This window comes from Sminthopsis crassicaudata, chromosome 1 (assembly GCF_048593235.1).
Source record: "Sminthopsis crassicaudata isolate SCR6 chromosome 1, ASM4859323v1, whole genome shotgun sequence".
Lineage (NCBI taxonomy): Eukaryota > Metazoa > Chordata > Mammalia > Dasyuromorphia > Dasyuridae > Sminthopsis > Sminthopsis crassicaudata.
The window spans coordinates 683581961-683602634 of record NC_133617.1 but is presented as its reverse complement, the minus strand read 5'-3'; the positions used below and the strand labels follow the sequence as shown (position 1 = coordinate 683602634).

General features: G+C 34.4%; 1 protein-coding gene and 1 long non-coding RNA gene across 5 annotated transcripts in view; one reads left to right on the top strand and one right to left on the bottom strand.

Annotated features, from left to right (window-relative positions):
- Nucleotides 1-20674, top strand: part of DDC (dopa decarboxylase) — a 100996-nt gene that overhangs the window by 59664 nt on the left and 20658 nt on the right. For all 3 annotated transcript variants that reach the window (XM_074283597.1, XM_074283595.1, XM_074283596.1), the window contains 3 exons: nt 172-266; nt 4113-4180; nt 14273-14349. In XM_074283597.1, coding sequence (XP_074139698.1) covers nt 172-266; nt 4113-4180; nt 14273-14349 — 240 coding nt within the window. The remainder of the gene's footprint in view (nt 1-171; nt 267-4112; nt 4181-14272; nt 14350-20674) is intronic.
- Nucleotides 1-20674, bottom strand: part of LOC141551685 (uncharacterized) — a 39636-nt gene that overhangs the window by 4880 nt on the left and 14082 nt on the right. The window contains exons 2-3 of one of the 2 annotated variants that reach the window (XR_012484930.1): nt 3889-3940; nt 1621-1672 (exon numbers count right to left, since the gene is read on the bottom strand). This is a non-coding gene — a long non-coding RNA (uncharacterized LOC141551685). Of the gene's footprint in view, nt 1-1620; nt 1673-3888; nt 3941-20674 lie in introns of those variants that run through there. The other variant, XR_012484929.1, reaches the window with a different exon arrangement.

The following is a 20674-nucleotide window of genomic DNA, read 5'->3' as shown; positions in this document are numbered from 1 at the left end:
CATCCATTGTAAGTGTTAGTGAATTAGGTAAGGAACGATTTTACATGCAAGGCCCTGTGAGACTCAGAAATTCAGGATTATAACATATTCAAAATCATGAAGTCATAAAGTTATGTCATCATAAAGTCATCAGGCTTCATCAGTTTGTCCTCAAATATTTTTGTATTTTAGGTAATAAGGAGAACATCTGGTTGCATATTGATGCAGCATATGCAGGAAGTGCCTTCATCTGCCCTGAATTCCGGCATCTTCTGAATGGAGTTGAGGTGAGTATGGATGTTCCTTTACCTTTAATTGGAATTTATCTTTGTGCCAAGCTAGATTAAGATAGGAAAAGGGACAGTAGAGATAAATGTCAAGTGAGTAAACTCCCTCTACCAATATAAATTGGCAGTTTTTCTTTGACATGATCTAGATCTTGCAGAAGATAAGGATTTACACATCATTTTGGATTAAGGGACAACACTTGAAGAAAGTCTTTTTAGCTTTGAAGGTCATTCTCTATTCAATCTAACTGGTTACTCTTAAAGTTTGATCAACCAAGTTCAATTCAATAGTAAACTATCAATAAGTGCCTACTATGTACTAGCCATTGTGTAGATTTATAGATTCAAAGATAAAGCTAAAATAGTCTCTGGCTTCAAGGGGCTCATATTCTGCTGAGGATACATGTACAAATCCATGAGGATGATATAAAATATTACCTACTTGAGGGCAGGGAGAGTCTTTGAAGACTAAATATTTCTTTGCATCCTCGGTATCTTGACCATTTTTATAGACCTGTGATTGCATAATTATAGAGAACTGTTAGTAAATTTTCCCTATTGATGCATACCAGTAATTATTTTTCAATTTATAGAGGGATTAAGAGGAGTCACAAAGACAATATGGGTCTCCAGGGCCAGACTTTTATCCACTGTTCTATTCACTATGTCAAGCTGTGGGTCTCCTTGAGTATTTCATTCCCCTGAATGTTTTAGCTTTTTACCGAAAGGCAAAATTTTTGGACCAGATGGTGACTCTCCAGTCCCTTTCCAGCTCTAGTATCCTTAGGATCCATACTCCTTGATGGGTTCCCACTTTGTTTCTGAAGGGCCCTCAACAAGTTGGGCTTTCACCTTTCAGAGAGCAAGGTGCACAGGCATCATGGCAGTCCCTCTGATGGACATGACAGCAAGATCCTATCAGTGGCAGACAGGATTTAATCCTCAGCAATGAGTCATATGGAATTTGCCTGCAATATTGTGTACTGCTCTTTACCCTGTCTGACTAAGGAACTGGCTGCTCTGAGGGTCAGATAAGGGGGCTGCAATTTCCTGCTGCAGCCCAAGGCTTTAAGATAAGACCTTTCTCTCCTGTCAGCCAGAGGAAAATATCACTGTTAGGTAATGAAAGAAGTTTAAACAAAACAGCCACATAGGAGAGAACTAATAAAATTCCTAACAAACAAAGCCCTTTTTCAACCTTTTGTTTCCTTTTTATCAACAAACTAAACTTACTGTAATTTCCTGTCTTAAAAAATATTTTTTTACTTTTATTGGAACCTGGTAGGAAATTAAGTAAGGGGTCAGGTTTTATCAGCACAGGAGTTAGGCCCCAACTATCTTGAAGATTTCTCACCTCTGATATTTACACTTTCTCTCTTCCTCTGCTTCTCCTGTTCTCTTTATCCCTTTTATAAATAAAAAGAGAAAATTTCATAAAGACATTAGAATATTAACAAAGAGGGAAGAGTAGGAGATTAAACATGAATTGGGGCTATGAGATAAGTGGTCTGAATTTTCTTTGGATATCTAAATTGCTTCCAATATTTAGAAGCACTCAGAATGAATTCAATGATTTTTGTGTATGTGTGTGTGAAAGAGAAAGAGAGAGAGAACGAAAGAAAGAGAGAGAGAAAAAAAGAGAAAAAGAAAAAGAGAGAGAGAGAGAAAGAGAGAGAGAGAGAGAGAGAGAGAGAGAGAGAGAGAGAGAGAGAGAGAGAGAGAGAGAGAGAGAGAGAGAGAGGGGATACTCAGTCTTCCAACAAAATATAGGTTATATGCATTGGTCAGGTAAAGAAGACTTTATATCTTTTGCATGTGCCAGAAGCTGCAGTATTTGTTTGAAGGCATGTTTGAAGTGTCACAATCAGAGCATGCAAGTCCTGGCTGTGCATGTTGCTTTGGGGGTAATTATTTCAGAACTTAAGAGTTCCTGTTCTTTCCTTGAAGAGAGGCAGTCTATAATCCCGAGGAAATAGATCATCATAATAGCTCACATTTCTGTAGCCTTGATAGCTTACAAAGCATTTTCCTTACAATAACCCTGTCAGGACAGGTAGGGCAAATATTATTAATATGTTTACAAGTGAGGAAATTCTAGTCTTAGAGAAGTTAAATGATTTGCCCATAAGCACACAGATAGCAAGTGGTAGAACTGGGACCTGACTCCAAATTTTGTGCTCTGTGTATCTGAACACTACTTTCAGTCATTTATTCAGCAAGTATTTTACTGTATACCTTGTGTGTTCTGAGGATACAAAGACAAAAAATAATCCTTGTCCTCAGGGAAAAAAATTCTATAGAGAAACTAAGCTTCTCAATGTCCTAAACAAAACACTCAGACTTTAAATAATAGGAAACTAGTTGATCTGCACTGACAGAGGAAGTTGCATAAACTAATGAAATCATAGATATAATTTTAAAACCCCATAAATAAACCCAAAATCAAAAGTAAATTAATTTCAGGCTATAATACATTGTGACTACATTTCTAATTTTTCAAACCCAATAATTCTGGAATAAGAATTATCTATATATTCTCAGTATTTGAATACTTCAAGGAACTGCAATTTCTTCAAAGTAGACATGTCCCCCATAGTTACTGAGAACATTTCTTCCATAATTTTGTACATGGTCTTTGAGAATTACTGTAAAAAATTCAGCTACCTGAAGCAATATGGTGTAGAGAATGTCTTCTAATAGTGCATTAAATTCCTTCAAAATCAGTAAATTTCTTTAAAACTCATTGAATAGCAGACAGAAGAACCCATAAAAACTAATACCTATTGTGGCAAAACAAACACAAACAATAAGGACACTTCATTCTGAAATGATAAAAGCTGGGAAGGGATATGATCTCACTTTATATAATCATAAAAGACAGATAGAGTAAATATGTATTTCTCTGCCAAATTCAAGAATCCAAAGGCTAATAGACTGCTTTACAAGTAGAAGGAGAGTTATCTGAAATTAGAATCAACAGTTGGATTTTAGAGACCACTGAGTCCATTTTACAGATGAAGATACTGAGGCACGAAAGGATTAATTGATTTGTCCAGTGTTATATAGCTAGTAAATCTCCAATCATGATTTGAATTCAGGTTTTCTGGCCTCCAAAGCCAGCCCTCTATCCACTGTGACATTTAATTGTTATATTCTATAAACCTGTAAGATATAAAGATATCTTTATATAAATATATATACATGTTACAGCTAAAAGCAATTAAGATGAATAGAAGTGTCTAGAAATTTTCTTACAAGAAAGAAAATAGTTTTCTTTCGATCTTTCATGTTATTATATTCTTAACTTGGAATACTGATCTTTCAGATATTTGTTCAGCATTTTAATGAATCTATGAATTCATTGATGGTTTCAAAGAATCCATGAGTTCAATAAAGTGTTTCAATGGATCTATGAATTCATTCTCCTCCATTGGTAGAGATAATAACCCATCCATATCTTATTATCCTTTATTATTCTTCTCCATAGATGATATAAACCATCTTGAGAGAATCTCCTGTTCTTCCTATAGGAATGGCCTTCTGAAAACTGGCCATTGCTGAGGAATTATTTGCCCCTAACAAATTATGAAACAAACAAACAAACAAAAAAACCCAAACTCACCTTCAGTGCTGGGTAGTTCCTTTCCATTTCCTCAATGACAGTGGTAGAGGGACTAAAATGGATAATAAATAGAAAGGTAAACAAGTCACAAAATTTTTTAGTCTATTAACAGCAATATAACTATGGCTACACAGAGTATTAGAGCTTGTTCAGTGATAAAAGAGTGGATTGACTACTGGAAAAGAATATTTTCTAATCATTTTAAAATTACTTTTCTCTATTAGTTTGCAGATTCATATAACTTTAATCCTCATAAATGGCTTTTGGTGAATTTTGACTGCTCTGCCATGTGGTAAGTCTTATAATATCTTATTCAAACTTTATAATAAAAAAAAAAAAAATCAATGTTCTTGAGAGTGTACTAAAAGCTTGGCCTGTGCAATTCCTGTGGTAGATACAAGAGAAGTATAAGACAATAAAAGTATAAGTATAAGAAATATAACTCACCGATGTGAGTTAGCTTATCTTCACCGGATGGAATCTCTAAGAAGAGATTTTTAAACTTACTTGCCCATGGTCACAAGATAGTTAAGTATCAGGGCAGCTAGGTGGCGCAGTGGATAGAGCACCAGCCTTGAAGTCAGGAGGAGCCGAGATCAGATCTGATCTCAGACACTTAATGCTTCCTAGCTGTGTGACCCTGGGCAAGTCACTTAACCCCAGCCTCAGAAAAAAAAAAAAAAAAAAAAGATAGTTAAGTATCCAACCTAGGACCAGAACACTTAATTTGACTCCAAGACCAATGTGCTTCCCACTATATCATACTGCTTATTCCTAAATGCCTATGTCTGTGCTTGCAGTTTTTCTTTTAAAAGATGAAAAACCTTTTTAGGTTTTTTAGCTTCACAGGAAGAAAACCCATTGAACATCAAGCTCAATTTACAATGAAAAGTACAAAATAAGTAACAATTTTAGCTTATTATAAATTACTTCTAAATTAAATATCTTTCTGATCTGTATGATTACATATGATATATTACATATATGAGCTACATTGGTTAGTTCTGAATCTTAATGAGAGGATCAAGGTGAATTTGGAGAAAATTCTGAGGTTATTTAACCTGTCTTGTTGTCTCTTAATGTATCAGAGTGGCTCCAATTCGGCCTAATTGAACAGCTCTAATAATTGGTCTCAACTGCATTCCTTCTACTTTTCTTGGGTTCTTTTGAAAATTTAGTAAACTATGTTTTATAGGTATACAAAATTTCAAATTTTCTTTGAAATTTTTAAACATTGGTAGGATTATCTTCACATCTAACTTTGATGCCTCAATATTGTGATCAAGTAATCTCAAATTCTTAAAAACTGTAACCATGGAGCACAAACTAGCAAGTCCTATCAAAGTTAAAATTTTCAGCCATAGACCTAGTGAATTATAATATTTCTGTTATTTTAGTACCAACTTAACTAAATTCAAAGGATAATAGATTTTGATTTGGAAGGAACCTTAGAAATCAGTGAGTTCCTGACTCCTCATTTTATAGATGAGGAAGTTGAGACCTATAGCCAATTTTTCCCAAAATGACTTTTCCCAAATTATCTAGGTAACTTCATTGGTGTTGGTGGCAAGGAAATGATTTTTTTTCCCTCAAAGCAAGCATTGAAAACCATCTACTAAAGCACATAGGAAATGAAATCAGCACAGGTAGAAGGAGTAGCAAGGCTGATAAAATGACAGATTCCTAAAGTATGTTAATGTATGACCTTTCCTCAAGTGGACAAGGAGAATTCTTGCTAAACCGCCTTTTACCTATCAATTTCCAGATTATTTTCTATGGAGTTTTCTCTCTGTCTCTTCCTCTGAACATCACTCACTTCCTGTATATTAGCTGTTACATTAAATTCAAGTCTGTTAGCTTCTCTTATTAATTTATCACTTCCTACTTTGAAATTCCATTCATGAAATTAATGGCCCTTTTGATATCAAAATGCAAAATGTTTCTGCTTCTCTGGTCTTATTGCTATTTTCTAAGATTATTTTTACATGGAATGTTTTTAAAAAGAGTTGAATTTTAAAAGTAGTGAATTTGAACTGTTCTTGCTATTTCCATGTATTTTAATGTAAGTACTTAGCCATCCTATAAAATGGTTTCCATTTCTGTAAAATGGAAATAACTTTGGCTTAACTGACTTATTTTAGCAACCTTATTATAGATTCAATTTGAATCCCAATTTATACCCTAATTTGAACCACAGAGGTCTGAATTCATATAATTTACTCACTTCAGCACCTTTCCATCTGTCTTGAAGTTGAATTCTACTGTGTATGGTCTCAGAGTACAAAAAAATATAATTTCTACTTCTAACTCAGGGAAGTAATTGCAACCTCATAGGTAACATCAATGTATCTAGAAAAAGGCTACATCTAGAGAAAGAGCAAGCATTATCTAAATGTTTGAAAAAGGGAAATTTTAGATCAGAAGCAACCCACTTGCTTCCTGCAATATTCCTGTATGTGGAGGGAAACAGATTAAAATGTAATTGAGAAATAGTTAGCAAATAAATAAAAAATATCAGAGAACATAGGTAATGTTAATATGTAGTCTTCTAATTTGGCCCATGCGAGCAATGGCAATTCAAATTAGTAAATATTTACCAAGTATCTAAAACCTGTGTTTCTATCCTCCTTCCTTCCCCAAAAACTCTTTGTTCATTTATGAATTTAAATCCCCAGCACACTATCTGCTTTTCTAATAATGCACAGATTTTGCCATCAATTATTTAACAGTTGAGAGCGAATATCTATTATGTGCCTATTGTGTTCAAAACACTGTTCAAGAAACTATGTGACAGAAAAAAATTTAGTTTTTATAAAAAAAAAAAAATGCAATTATTTCCCTCATGGAGCTTACAATCTAATGGAAACCATGAAACAGACAATGATAGTGCAACAAAATGAAACACAGTGTAAGAAAGTATGTCTACACCTGGTCATTGATGTAACTAATGTATTGCAACACAGTTTTGGCTGAAAACATACATAAATTGGATAATAGCAAGATTTTTACAGAGTTGCTATGCGGTGAAAGAATATGGGACAAAGTAAAAAAAGGGATTCCTTAAAGAAATCAACATATGATATAAAATTATAGCTTTATGTGATTAACAATAAAATTGATGTTGAGCTCAATGGAAACTCAATTTAACAATTGGGAACAAATATCTATTATGTGTCTATTGTGTTTGATCCAGAAAAATGAATGTGTTTATGCTTAATCACTATATTTCATTTTTTTTCCTATTAAACAGAGGCTCACTGCTGCCACTAAATGTGTGACTTTAAAGCTCACATGAATTCAGTGGTGTGTTCTTGTAAACTCGGCCCTTTAAATGCTTTTGTCAAGATTTAAGGATTATACCCAATTCTAATTACTACATATTGGTTTAGTTTATTTCAGCTCCTGCTATTTGTCAGAAGATATCCATATGTTTGTTAACCGTGGTCTCATTTAAACCATAATTTGATTATTCGACTATCTGAAATCTCTTCAATACTTAAGTTCACAGGGAGGGAGCCGATGGTGAAGGGAAAAGAATGTGAGAGTTGAGACAAGAAGCCTTGGTTTTTAAATCCCAGATCTTCGAATAACTATCATTGAAATCCTGGATCTCTAGCCTTCAGTTTCCTGAACTGGAAAATAAAGAGATTCAATCAGATGTCTAGGGTCTGCCTAATTGGTAAACTTCCTGCAACTTTGTTTATTTTGTCCTTCTGCTCTCATTTTTTTCTATGAGATACAATATAAAGAATATCAAATTTGAAGTTAGAAGATTTGGAATTGAATGCAAGCTCTGATATTTATGAATTTGGGCCAGCCCTTTTACTTCTCTTGAGTCACAGTAAGATCTCTATAGAATGAGGGGATTGGAGTAGTTGACCTCTTCTGATTTAATATTTTTATTGCCTAGCACTATTAGGAGTAGTTTATATTTTTACTTTTACAACTTCATTATCACAACATATTTTCCCCTGTGGTCTCTCAACCTCATTTCAATCTTTTGTGGAAGATAGTAGAAGTGGCTTTTACTCCAATTTTCCAGAATCACCCCAACTAACAAGTGGTAGTATCCCCACAGTTGCAAGTTTAACAAATGCTTAGTGAAGCAAGGATAGATTAAATTTGTTCTACCTATCTTAATTCCCTTGACCCCTTTTCACTAGCTCTGTGAAGATTTTGCTGCCATCCAATTTTGGTATATCAGCCCAACTTTTAATAGTCTGTTGTGAAAGCTTGGTTACATCTGGGGTCTCCATTGTGGGTTGATTCTAATTTGTCTTGTAAATTTATATGGTTCATATTTTTAAAAAACAAACAAACAAACAAACAAACAAACAAAAAACCCTGTGTTCTTCCAAACAGCCAGGGAAACAGGGAAATAGAATTATGTTTTTAGTTACCAAATGGATGAGTATCATAATGTTAATTTGAAAGCAATGTTATTTGCTAGCATTTATGTAATATTTTAAGATTTGCCAAATATTTTCCATAATGTTTCATTTCATCCTTATAACAACCCTGTGAGGTAGGTACTATTATTGTACTTATTTTTTATAGATAAAGAAACTGAGGCTGATTCAAGAGGCTAATTGGCTTTTCTAGTTAAGGTCACATAACAAGTAAATATCTGAGGCATCATTTGAACTTAGTTCTGAGAAAGCATTCAAATTCAGGTCTTTTTGTCTACAAATCCAGTCTCTTTGTCCACTGAGCCACCATACTCAAATAAGGGAAGGATAGATAGATTCATTTTAGAAAACTCCTGGTATGGACAAATGGCCATCTATCATTAATATATGTCACAACTTGTTTATATATGCTATGGAATTGTATGAGTCACATAAAGATTAATTACTTCTTTGAAGATGACTAGAACTAAATGGCAAGCAGGATCTGAATACAAGTGTTCCTGACTTTGTATTATAAGTTGAGGAGTTTGACATAATCATTATAATTTAAAAAAATAATAATAATAAAAGTAGCACATACTGTATTCCTTGAATATATGCATAGGTGCCAATTCTATAAGAAAATGAACATTTATTGAGTGCCTACTATATTCCAGGCCTTATTACAAATATTATCCTATGTAATCCACACAAACAACCTTGTGAAAATATTAAAATATCCAGTTTACAAATGAAGAAATTGAAATAGAAAAAGGTTAAGTTTTTTGCCCAGGTTCACACAGCTAATAAATATTTAAGGTCAGATTTGAACTCTTGGCTTAATGATCTGTGACACTTAGCTGTCTCCTTTATTTAAAAAAATTTTTTTTTAAACCTCCATTCCCCACTTACTCCTTGCCATCCCCACTCCACATATCTAGGAATGAATCATTTGTGTTTTTTTTTTGTTTTTTGTCTTTTGTTTTTTAATTTCAGACTTGACTATTATTACAAATGAGAAATTAAAGGAAAGAAAATTGTTTACTGAACTCCCTAGCATTTCATGTGTGTGCAGTCCTTGAAATGAAAACTATCTCTGTATTTCATAATGAAATTTTACCAATGGTTAGTCCATAATGTAAAATAAACATTTTGGTTATTTTCATTAAATATTGAAATAGACAAGATAATTGGAATTTCTAAAAAGTGACTTTGAACAACCACAGTCAATACTTTCCCTAATGATTTCATTATTCTGCTCATAAACCTTTTGCTGTGCATTTGTTGCTCAGAATCCTTTGTATGCAAATTTAAACCATTTTTGCTAGTTCTTAATGGTCCATTACTATGGGATTAGCTTTTAAAGAAGTCCCACACTCCTCAGCATATCAATTGCATTTCTGTTTTTGCTCACTTAGAAAAGTACACTTTAAAATCCCAATAGCTCTTCCCCTCCCCAATTATTTCGTTGATATAGAATGTGATTTCTCCCTAAGGATTTCAACCACTTACAAGAGGTTACAGCAGTTCTAATGTTCTTAAAACCTGACAGTGGTTATAGAAACTGATTTAAAAATAAAAGGTAGTCCAGACTATTCTTCTGGAGCTTACTTTTGGGATTTCTTAGTTCTTTTGTTCATTAGTATCCTTGTTTCATGTAGTTTGGTGTTAAACATTTTTAGGAGACTTTTGCAAATGTGATCTCCTATGATCCTATGATGAAAGGAATTTAGGAGAAATTGAGTCCCATTTGTCCTCTTAAAAGAGGAAATGAAAACCTCAGCAGTTAAGTAACTTGCCCAGTCACACATTTCCAGCATCACTATCATCATCATCATCATCATCATCATCAATAGGTCACATATATTTAATTGTTTAAATGCCCTTCATGTAGCTCACCTCATGTGAAACTTACTAGTAAGATAGTTTTGGTTTTACAAGTGTTATTCTCATGTTTGCAGATAAGGAACTGAAGTTCAGAAAGTGATTTATCCATGGTCTCTCAACTAGTGAATTGGAATCTTTCTGATCCCAAATATGACACTCTACCCACTTTACTACAGTCTCTCTGGTTTTTTGTTTTCCAAGCTATGCATGTCCATAGTCATAAATTTGGAGGGGTCAGAGGAGTTTAGCTCAGACTCTTCAAGGTATTAGGGACAAAATTGACACTCAGAGTAGAATAATCAACTGCCCAAGGTCATACAACTAATAAGTGGCAGGACCACTTGAAACTAACCTCTGCTCCCAAATTCAGTTTCTTTAAAGATTCTTCATATAAATTGGTTTATAGGTTCTTCCCTCTTCTAATTAGCCTTTTGAGGACTTACATTGCTTTGTCAATGCTCCTCTTAATATGGGGTATTTCATTCCTTGAAGAAATTTTATCTCAGTAGTACAGAACGACAAAACATCCTCAACAGCAATGATATTACACAAAATCATTGAACTAATTTAATGCTATGAGTGCTAAAAGGTAGTGATAATGACAGTTCTCATTTCTATGGCACTTTAAAGGTTTGCAAGTTACTTTACACTCATCATCTCCTTTAGTCTCACAGCAGCCTTGGGAGGTAGATGCTATTACTTTTCCCATTTTGGGGGGAGGTAACTAAGGCTGAAAAAAGTTAATGAACTTGCCTAGGATCAGAAAACTAGTAACAAGAGTCTCTGGAACTAGGTCCCACTGGCTCCAAGGACTACACCAAATCTTTCTGGTCATAGATTACTTCACACATCAGTGGACCTAGACTACTCTACAGTGTATTCTTTATTCCACTAATCTACCTTTTCCATCCCTCTGTACATGTATGGCATAATTCTAATTAATTCCATTAATTAGAAGAACAATCTAGGGGCAGCTAGGTGGTGCAGTGGATAGAGCACCAGCCCTGAAGTCAGGAGGTCCTGAGTTCAAATCTGATCTCAGTCACTTAACCCCAATTGCCTCAATAAAAAAACAAACCAAAAAACACCAGAAGAACAATCTAGTGTAGATGAAAAAGTGAGATTTGGAGGCAGTTCCTAGATAAGAGTGATAGACTGGGAATAAGTAAGACCTGAGTTTAAAGCTCACCTCAGACATTTCCTAGTTGTGTAACCTTAGAGCAGCCAACCTCTGCTTGTCTCAGTTTTCACACTCCTAGAGTACTGGAAGGTTCAAATGAGATCCTTATAAAGGATTCAAAGAACATGCATTCAATCCCAGTGCTATCATTTATCCACTTTGTGGTCTTGGAGAAGTCACTTGTAAAAATAATTTAAGGCTTACAATTCATTTTATATATATTATGGCTTGAGTAGGGTGCTATGTAGCATATGAGTCAGAGCTTTGGATTTGAAGTCAGGAAGATATAAGTTCAAATTTCACTTCAAACACTTATTTAGCAGAATGATTTGAAGTAAATCACTTTTTCCTCTCCCTGCCTCAGTTCATCTATAAAATAAGAATAATGAAATGATATTTATAAAGTGTCTTGCAAATATTGAATTATTATGGAAACTATATATTTAGCAATAAAGTTTAAAAGTATTATAGCTACCCATTTCAGCTTTTGGATGACTCAGACACTAGCTGTGTGAGCCTAGGCAAGTCACATACCTGTTTGCCTCAGTTTCCTCACCTGTAAAATGAGTTGGAGAAGGAAATGGCAAACCATTTCGATATTTTTGCCAAGAAAATTCCAAATGGGTTCATGAAGAGTTCGACATGACTAAAATGACTTAATAACAAAAATTTGAGTCTTTAACATCCCCTGAGGTAGGGAGTATACATGTTATTATCCCTTTTTTATAAATGAGTGAATTGAAGCTTAGAGTTTAAGTGATTTATCCAAGATCACAATGTAAAAAGTATCAAATTCTTCTAGGTCTCCTTGACCCAAAGTTCAGCACTCTAATCATTTCATCATGATACCTCCCACTCCATCTCCCTCTGGACCTTCTAATCTATAAAGTAAAGGAGTTGCACTAGATGATTCTGAACTCCTTTCTTGGGATTGCTACTCTGTAATCTTGATTTCATAATGCATTCTTGGATTCTTAATCACCTGTGTAGCTCCTGAAACCTACTGCAATCACATGTAGTGGGCCTTTATTAAATGTTAATTGAATGAACAAATTTCTGTGTCTCAGGTAACGTTGCTCATTTACATCATCACAGAAAGCACTCCTAACTGGGTCAGCTTATTATAATGTCTGCCCTTGTTCACATATGAGACTGAGATAGCGTTGGTATATCACCCGAAATCAGTCACCACAAATGGGGAAAAAAAGCTCCAAATGCCTTCCCTGCAAACAGTGGGGCAGTCAGGAGTATCATTTTCATATATGAAGGGCGGTATTGTGTGGATGTATCTTCCATTAGTTTTAATGGAATTTTCTCATACAATTCAAGCAGAGAATATAATCCAGAAACTTTATTATTGTTGATTGACACAGTCTCTTTTTTTTTTTCTTTTTAGAGGAAGAAAAAAGTATTGGCTTTTTGAAAATAAAATCCAGTTACCTTTCTCTCTCATTTCTTCATCGGTAGTCAGTATTCTTGAAGCTTTATTTCATGCTTACTGAGCTTTATCTTTCAGTGACTATTATATTACATTTGTTTTCAAAGCCAAGGCTACTGTCAGATTGAAATTTAGTCTCCAGTATGTCCCTAGGAAACTTTCACCACAATATTGCTGTTAGGTGATGTCTATCCACCAAAGTAGAGACAATTTTCAAATTTCCTATGATTTTTAAACCTTTGTTTTGTAGTTATAATATGTTAATATGTATAAGGACATCGTACACACTTGCTAGGCAAATCCCCTAATCTGTATAGTCTCCAATATGTCACCAGGAAACTTTTACCACAATACTGCCGTTAGGCCATGTCTACCCACCAAAGTAGAGACATTTTTCAAATTTCTTATGATTTTTTAAAATCTTTATTTTGCAGTTATAATATACTGATTTGTGTAAGGACATTGTACACACTTGCTGGGCAAATCCCCTAATTTGTTAGTGCTTCAGGCATCTCACTAAGATTTAAGTTGTAGACAAGATACCAACCTGCTTTGGTAAAGAGCATTTTTTCACCTGAGGACTTCCTAATACAAATAAAATCACAAGCCCAAATGCCACTGTAATTTGTGGTACAGATTTATGTGTACTCGTATCCTTTTCCTATTTGTTATAAAGCAAGATCATTATTTTTCATCTCTCTATCCGCAGTAGTCTACCCCAGTCTATTGCACTTATTATTGTTGAATTAAATTGCATAATTCAAGTACTTATATCTCTCCCACTCAGAATTTTTTTTTAAAAAGAGATTTCTGCTTTGAATTATTGATAACACAAGCTCCTACCTATACCTACATCCTTGGCCTCTGATAATTTTCTAGGATATTTTTGTGCATTGGGCCAGGCCACATGTGCAGAATACTTTTGATGGCCTAGCATTTGGAAGATTTGGATTGTTTTATTTTTTTTCTTCAGAAGCAAAGGTGCCTATGGTTTAAATTATAGGGGAAGATATTCTGTGTCTCAGGACTGTTATATTCAAGATATCTGTAGATCTCCATTAAGAAGTCCTTAATCAATTAGGCTTATGTTATTTATATCCCTGATGGCTGTTTCCATTTGGAAGACATTTCCTTTTTCTTTTCTTTTTTTTAAAATACATTTTATTGAATTTTTTTGCTTTTACATGAACTAAATTTCTCCCATAGCCCCATCTTCAAGATCTCAGATAGTCATCCATCCCTTATATAACAAAGAATTTGGAAAGCTTTTTATAGTTCCTTCTCCTTGTTCTTTAAATAGATTCAATTATTTTTAAAAAAGTAAAAAATGAGTGAAATTAATGTAAAACAAATTAATGTGCAAGTATTTTTGAAGCCTACATGTATATCACATGATTGTAAAATCAAACCATTTTTTTGACATTTCTAGTTCTTTGATATGACAGTAGTATGATTAATTAAATCATATTGTATGGATTTGTTCAAAAACAGGGTGAAAAAGAGAGCAGATTTGATAGGTGCCTTTAAACTGGATCCTGTTTACCTACAACATCATAACCAAGAATCTGGTAAGCAGACTTTCTTGAATATTATTGTTGCTGTTGCTTTTTTAGGTAATCTTGACTGAATGTAAAATCCATATTCACATCCTAAACTTATGTTATTGCAGCATGTATTCATACTGCAAAAAATATCCTAACTTAGTTCAGATCAGTGTTTCCAGACCTGTAACTAGGGTGAAGCTACCAGGACTATACCAACTTAGCAGATGCATATCATTAAAATGAAAAATTACCTTTCTCCAGGTGAGCTCCTCTTTAGCCAGGTCTTGTCCTGCTCCATTTTCCTAGTGGTTTCCTCAGACACAGATTAATAGTTTTCTGTGATCTTTGCCCACAGAGACTTACAGAGAATTACAGTGTCTATAACTAAATTTGTCTTAAAAATATAGTTAACTTGAAAGGGTTTTTTTTTTTAAGATTTTTTATTTTGGGCATGTTTTGTGAAGCTTGGCCTAGGTGTGAAGTTGGTTCAAGTTATAGCTCTGGATACCTGTTTGTTAATTGAAATGATTTGGGTTTTCATCTGTAAGGACAGCTACATAGGTTATATCTAGGATTTGGATTGTACAGTCAAGCCATGAAATGGTCACCTAAATGTGTGAGTTTATTATTGAGTTATTATTGAGAAGAACTTTTTCCTGTCCATCTAAAATAAATAAGGCTGTAACATGAGGTGTTGGCAGTTCCTTCTGACCAACAATGAATTTTTTATTTGTATATTATTATAAAAATATTATATTTAATGAAGAGTGTTTATGAGAAAATTTTCAGGGTTTAAGATAAACTGTCAAAAATAGAGAAGTTGTTAATCTTCTATATTGAACATGATATCAGAAAATAATATGTGATTTTGCTTAAAAAGTAACCCTAATGACACTTATTTGAAGTGTCCCACTTTGTTGTTGGACCATCACTAATGTGTACACATTACAAACTGGGATTTCCCAGACTTTATAACTAGAGAAACTTATGACTCATAGCAAAGTAGTTGGGAATTTTTAACTTCTGGCACTTTAGGATGAATTGATTAATGCACCATGAAAATATTACCAAATATTACCAAAAAAATATCAAAATATTACCAAAACAGGCCATAACAGAAAGCCTAACTAAAAAGAGTTATTATTTCTCTCTGTGTGTTTGTGTGTGTGACTGTCTCTCTCTGGAGTCTCTGTCTCTTTCCTTTCCTTACTTCTTCCCCTTCCCTTTCTCCCTCCTTTGAGGACTCCCTCATTCCTCCATCCACAAAAGCTTACAATCTGTGTCGTGCATCCCTTATTTTCAATGGCCAAATCTTTTCAAATGTACCTACAAAGAATCTCTTATAGAATCCTCTTCTTCCCCTTTGTATGTCCAGGTCATTATTGCATTTCACTTGAACTATAATGGGTTCTCACTGGGAATCTTGTGCTTTCTTCCCTCCCTAATCTATCCTCCACACAGCTATCTGGGCCATCTTTCTAATGTGCCATTCTATCATGCTACTCCTTTATTCATAAGTATTGAGTAGCTCTAGCACAAAATAACAAATTCTCTGACATCTTATTTGATCCTCACAATAATCCTGAGAATTGGTGCTATGATTATTTCTACCTTGGGGAAACAGAGGTAAATGAAGATTAAATTATTTCCCAAAGTCACAAAGAGAGTAAATGTCTGAGAATGGATTTGAACTCATATCTTCCTGACTCCAACTCTACTGCTTTACCCATTGTACTGGTTACTTGCCTGTGGGTCTTTGTATTCTATCTCCAATCTCCTTTTATGAGTTTACTGAGCATCGCTCCCCTTTGTTCTAGTCACACACATTTCCCAAACTCAGAAAATTACTTCCTATCACTATGCCTTTGCCAAGGCTGTCCACCATGCCTATATTCCATCTTCCATGTCACCTAATAGCAGCTTAATATTCTTCAAAGATCAGCCATGTGTCATTTCCTATAGGAAGCTTTTCTCGATCCCTTTAGTTTTTATTTTTCTGGAATCTGAAAGATTAAATGGAGTAATGGATAATGGAAAGAGTGGGGACCAGAATTAGGGCTAGCTAGATTCAAGTCCTTCCTGTGACACATATGGGTCCCATGATACTAGGCAAGCAGGTCAGGCTCCTTTTTGCTTTGATAGAGGAAATTCCTCCCAGTGAGCTCCCTATACTAATAAAATCACAGGTTGACCAAAAAAAACCCCACAACAAACAAAGCTTAAGCTATTTACTGTATATATTATATGTAAATGTATGTAGATAGATAGATATAGATATAGATATGTAGATAACAGATATATTTAAGTTCCTTGAGGACTGGTGCTCTGTATATTCATGACACCTAATGCCATGTGCTGATATGTTCTGCAAACTCAACTCTGCAACCCTAGCTTTCATTGCCAAGAGTCTTCCACCACATGGTGATCAGAGTGAGATTCTGGAATGACTATGGCTGATTACTACAGGAGCACCTTTAATCAAAGCAAGATAGCAAAGGTTTTATGTTTGCTGATAATGACCATGATAGCTGGGAGATAATCCTACCTCCCTATTCCCTAACTGTTCTGGCTCTCCTATACTGAGCTTTTATTTCTTTCTTCATTTCTTCAAATTCTCTGTATTCTCTATTGCCCTAAGAATAAAGTGGTTTCTTGAAAATATTTTCATTTCATGAATGTATATCTTGGATTCCAGTAGTTTGGGGAGAGGGAAAAGTAACAGTAGCATGAGTAAGATTATATAGTTTGCTGAAGGACACCGAAAGAGAGGTTATTTTTCTAATTTACTGGAATGACCAGCTGAAATCTTTTTTATTGATACATAATATTATAGCTCCTCCCAAATTAGGAAAGGATGAAATGAATCCTCACTTTCCTGAATTCCTCTTGACATAAAAAGATTTGGCTGTGTATTGGTGGGAGGACACTTGCTTATTAGAAATAGGAAAAACACCTATAGCTGAGACAGTAGCTCTGAACAACCTCCATTCTCCATTAACTTCTCCCACAGTATCAAAGGAAACTACTCTTCCCACCTTCCCCTCTCCATGAGATTAGTGAATAGAGGTCAAGTTTGAAGGAAGAAGTTGGGGAAAAGAATCTCTACTCTAGGGGTATATTGGTGAATTTTTGACAAGTAGCTCTCCTCCCCACAAAAAGTGAGCCCATAATCCATTTAAAAGTTTAATCTGCACTATAACATTTTCTTCATCTCTTTTTAAAAGTCTAGATGATTCATAAAATAATAAATTAAGCCTTGATTTGTAGTTTTCCAAGGAGTAAAAGCTCATCCTGAAAATTTAATAGTCAGTTTTTGTGAGTTCATTTGAGCTGGGCTCCAGTACATCCCTGCTCTGACCACACCAGAGTAAAGACCAAACAACTGCTACCATCAACCATTGTTAGATTTACGACTGAAATCTGGCAGGCTGACAATATTGGGACAAATGGCTCCTTTAGCATTGAGGCAGCAATGTTATCAAAAGCCAGAGCCCCTATATCTTTTATTGACAATTCTCTTTAAGAAGTGAAAAAAATGTTTTCTGAGGTAAGAGAGCAATGAGCGCTATATTTTAGCAGCATACAAGTTGTTCCCATGCTAATTGACATATAAGAATTAATAGAAATCCATTTTTATTTTTACTACCGTCATCATTATAATTACTAATTAATAGCAATTATAGCATACATTTATCAAGTGTGTGCCAAGTGCTATAGGCACTTTGTATACTGATTTAGTTAAGTTGCCAACAATTTTCATCTTGAGCTCCTTTTCTTTCTCATTAGCTGTTTCCTTCCTAACTTAAGTCCCATTATTCAGTAATTTAAAAGGCTTTACTGATCAGATAAAATGATTTCTGCTCATTTACTTTTAACAACTAAAAGGCCTTCTTTCTTCAAAAGAAATAATAGTGATTATTTGTTATGGGACTCCTTAATGCCTTTACAATTGAGCAACTCTATGGCCTTGCTAGCAGCTAAGAATATCAGTCAGACCTTTTCAGCAGGCTTTTAAAGCCCTAGCTCCTCCTTGTAAATAGGATATTCATGCCCTGTGTAGTCCCTGGTTGAATATAGATATAGGCATATAGCTAATAATCATCCAGATAAGAAATAATGTGGATCCCATTATGCTTCACCAATTATCTGTTATCTGAGTTATTTAAATACCTTAGTCCATTACAGGAACAGGAAATTTTATGACCATCACCAATTGCCTTGTGCTTTACTATTTGTGTTCAGCAGAGACTAAGGCAAGAAATCCTGTGACTTTAAAAATATTTCTCATCTGGCATCAATCAGAAGTTCAAAACCAATGGCTCCCTTTGCACAAAGGTGGAGAACAGGAACTATATAGGGCAGGTAATGAGCTCCTAGTCTAGTGTAGTTGAGAGGCAATGAAGTATAATGGAGAGAAGTCTGGATTTAGGAATGAAAATTCCTAAGAAATTAATTACTAAGCTCCTGATTTTTGCATACCAGGCCCAGGAAAAATATACTTAGATAAAACATAAGGTCCTTACTCTCTTAGACTTTGTAACTGCTGGAGAAGATGGGAGGAGAGGAGATGGAGGGGAGGAGAGGAAAAAGAGAGTTGTACCCTACCCCCACCCAATCTAAGTCTGAAGATCTGAGTTCAAGATTTGTCTTATTAACTAGGTAACTCAGGGCAAGCCAATTAATCTCTAAGCCTCAGGTTAGCCATCTATAAAATTGGAATACTATTACTTGTTTTTCCTATTGCCTAGAGTTGTTTCAGATAGCGGATAAATACCTGATACCAGAATAAATACCTGATACCAGCTATCTATGGGTATAATGCAGGGTTTTTTAAACTCTTTCTACTTGCAACACCTTTTTGCTCAAGAAATTTTACATGATCCTAGGTATATAGATATCTAATAGATATACAAATTAAATATTAACTGGTAATAAATAAATATAATACTTAAAATAAATACTGATAATATATTATAAAGAAATTAATTTTATGGCAATTTTTGGTATATATATATATAAATATAATTTTACCACTTATTAAAGATGAAAGCAAATTTACATAGTAATGAAATGGATGTGCTTATTCATTTTTCATACAGAATTAAATCTTGGGGAAATATTTAATATCTTTAACTGTTGCCAAATTTTTACGACTCCCATAGTCAGTTACATAACCCCATATGGGATCTGAACCCACAGTTTAAGAAGCTTTGGTATAGTGGATAGAGAATACTTGGCTTAGAGTCTAAAAGTCCTGAATTTGAATGTTGCCTGAGATATTAGCTACATGGCCATAAGCAAGTCACTGAACTTGTCAAAGCCTCAGTTTCCATCTCTGCAAGATGAGGATATTAATAGTATCTTTCTCATAGAATTGTTGTGAAGATCAAATGTGCACTTTGCAACTTCAAAACTTTAAATACATATTAAAAACAAATTAGAAGAACATGGGATAGTTTATCTCTCAGATTTGTGGAGGAAGAAGGAATTTGTGATCAAAGAAGAACTGGAGATCCTCATTGATCACAAAATAGATCATTTTGATTATATTAAGTTAAAAAGGGTTTTTTTTTTACAAACAAAACTAATGCAGACAAGATTAGAAGGGAAGCAATAAACTGGGAAAACATTTTTACATTCAGGGATTCTGATAAAGGCCTCATTTCTAAAATATATAAAGAACTGATTCAAATTTATAAGAATTCAAGCCATTCTCCAATTGATAAATAGTCAAAGGATATGGACAGACAATTTTCAGATGAAGAAATTGAAACCACTTATAGTCTTATGAAAAGGTGCTCTAAATTATTGTTGATCAGAGAAATGCAAATTAAGACAACTCTGAGATACCACTACACACCTGTCAGATTGTCTAGAATGACAGGGAAAGATAATGATGAATGTTGGAGGGGATGTGGGAAAACTGGGACACTGATGCATTGTTGGTGGAGTTGTGAATGGATCCAACCATTCTGCAGAGCAATTTGGAACTATGCTCAAAGGGCTATCACATTGTGCATACTCTTTGATCCAGCAGTGTTTCTACTGTGCTTATATCCCAAAGAAATCTTAAAGGAGGAAAAGGGACCCACATGTGCAAAAAATGTTTGTGGCAAAAATGTTTGTGACAGCCTTCTTTGTAGTGGCAAGAAACGAGAAACTGAATGGATGCCCATCCTTTGGAGAATGGCTGAAGAAGTTATGGTATATGAATGCTATGGAATACTATTGTTCTGTAAGAAATGATCAGCAGAATGATTTCAGAGAGGCCTGGAGACAGACTTACATGAACTGATTCTAAGCAGAATCAGGAGATCATTGTACACAGCAACAACAATACAATGATCAG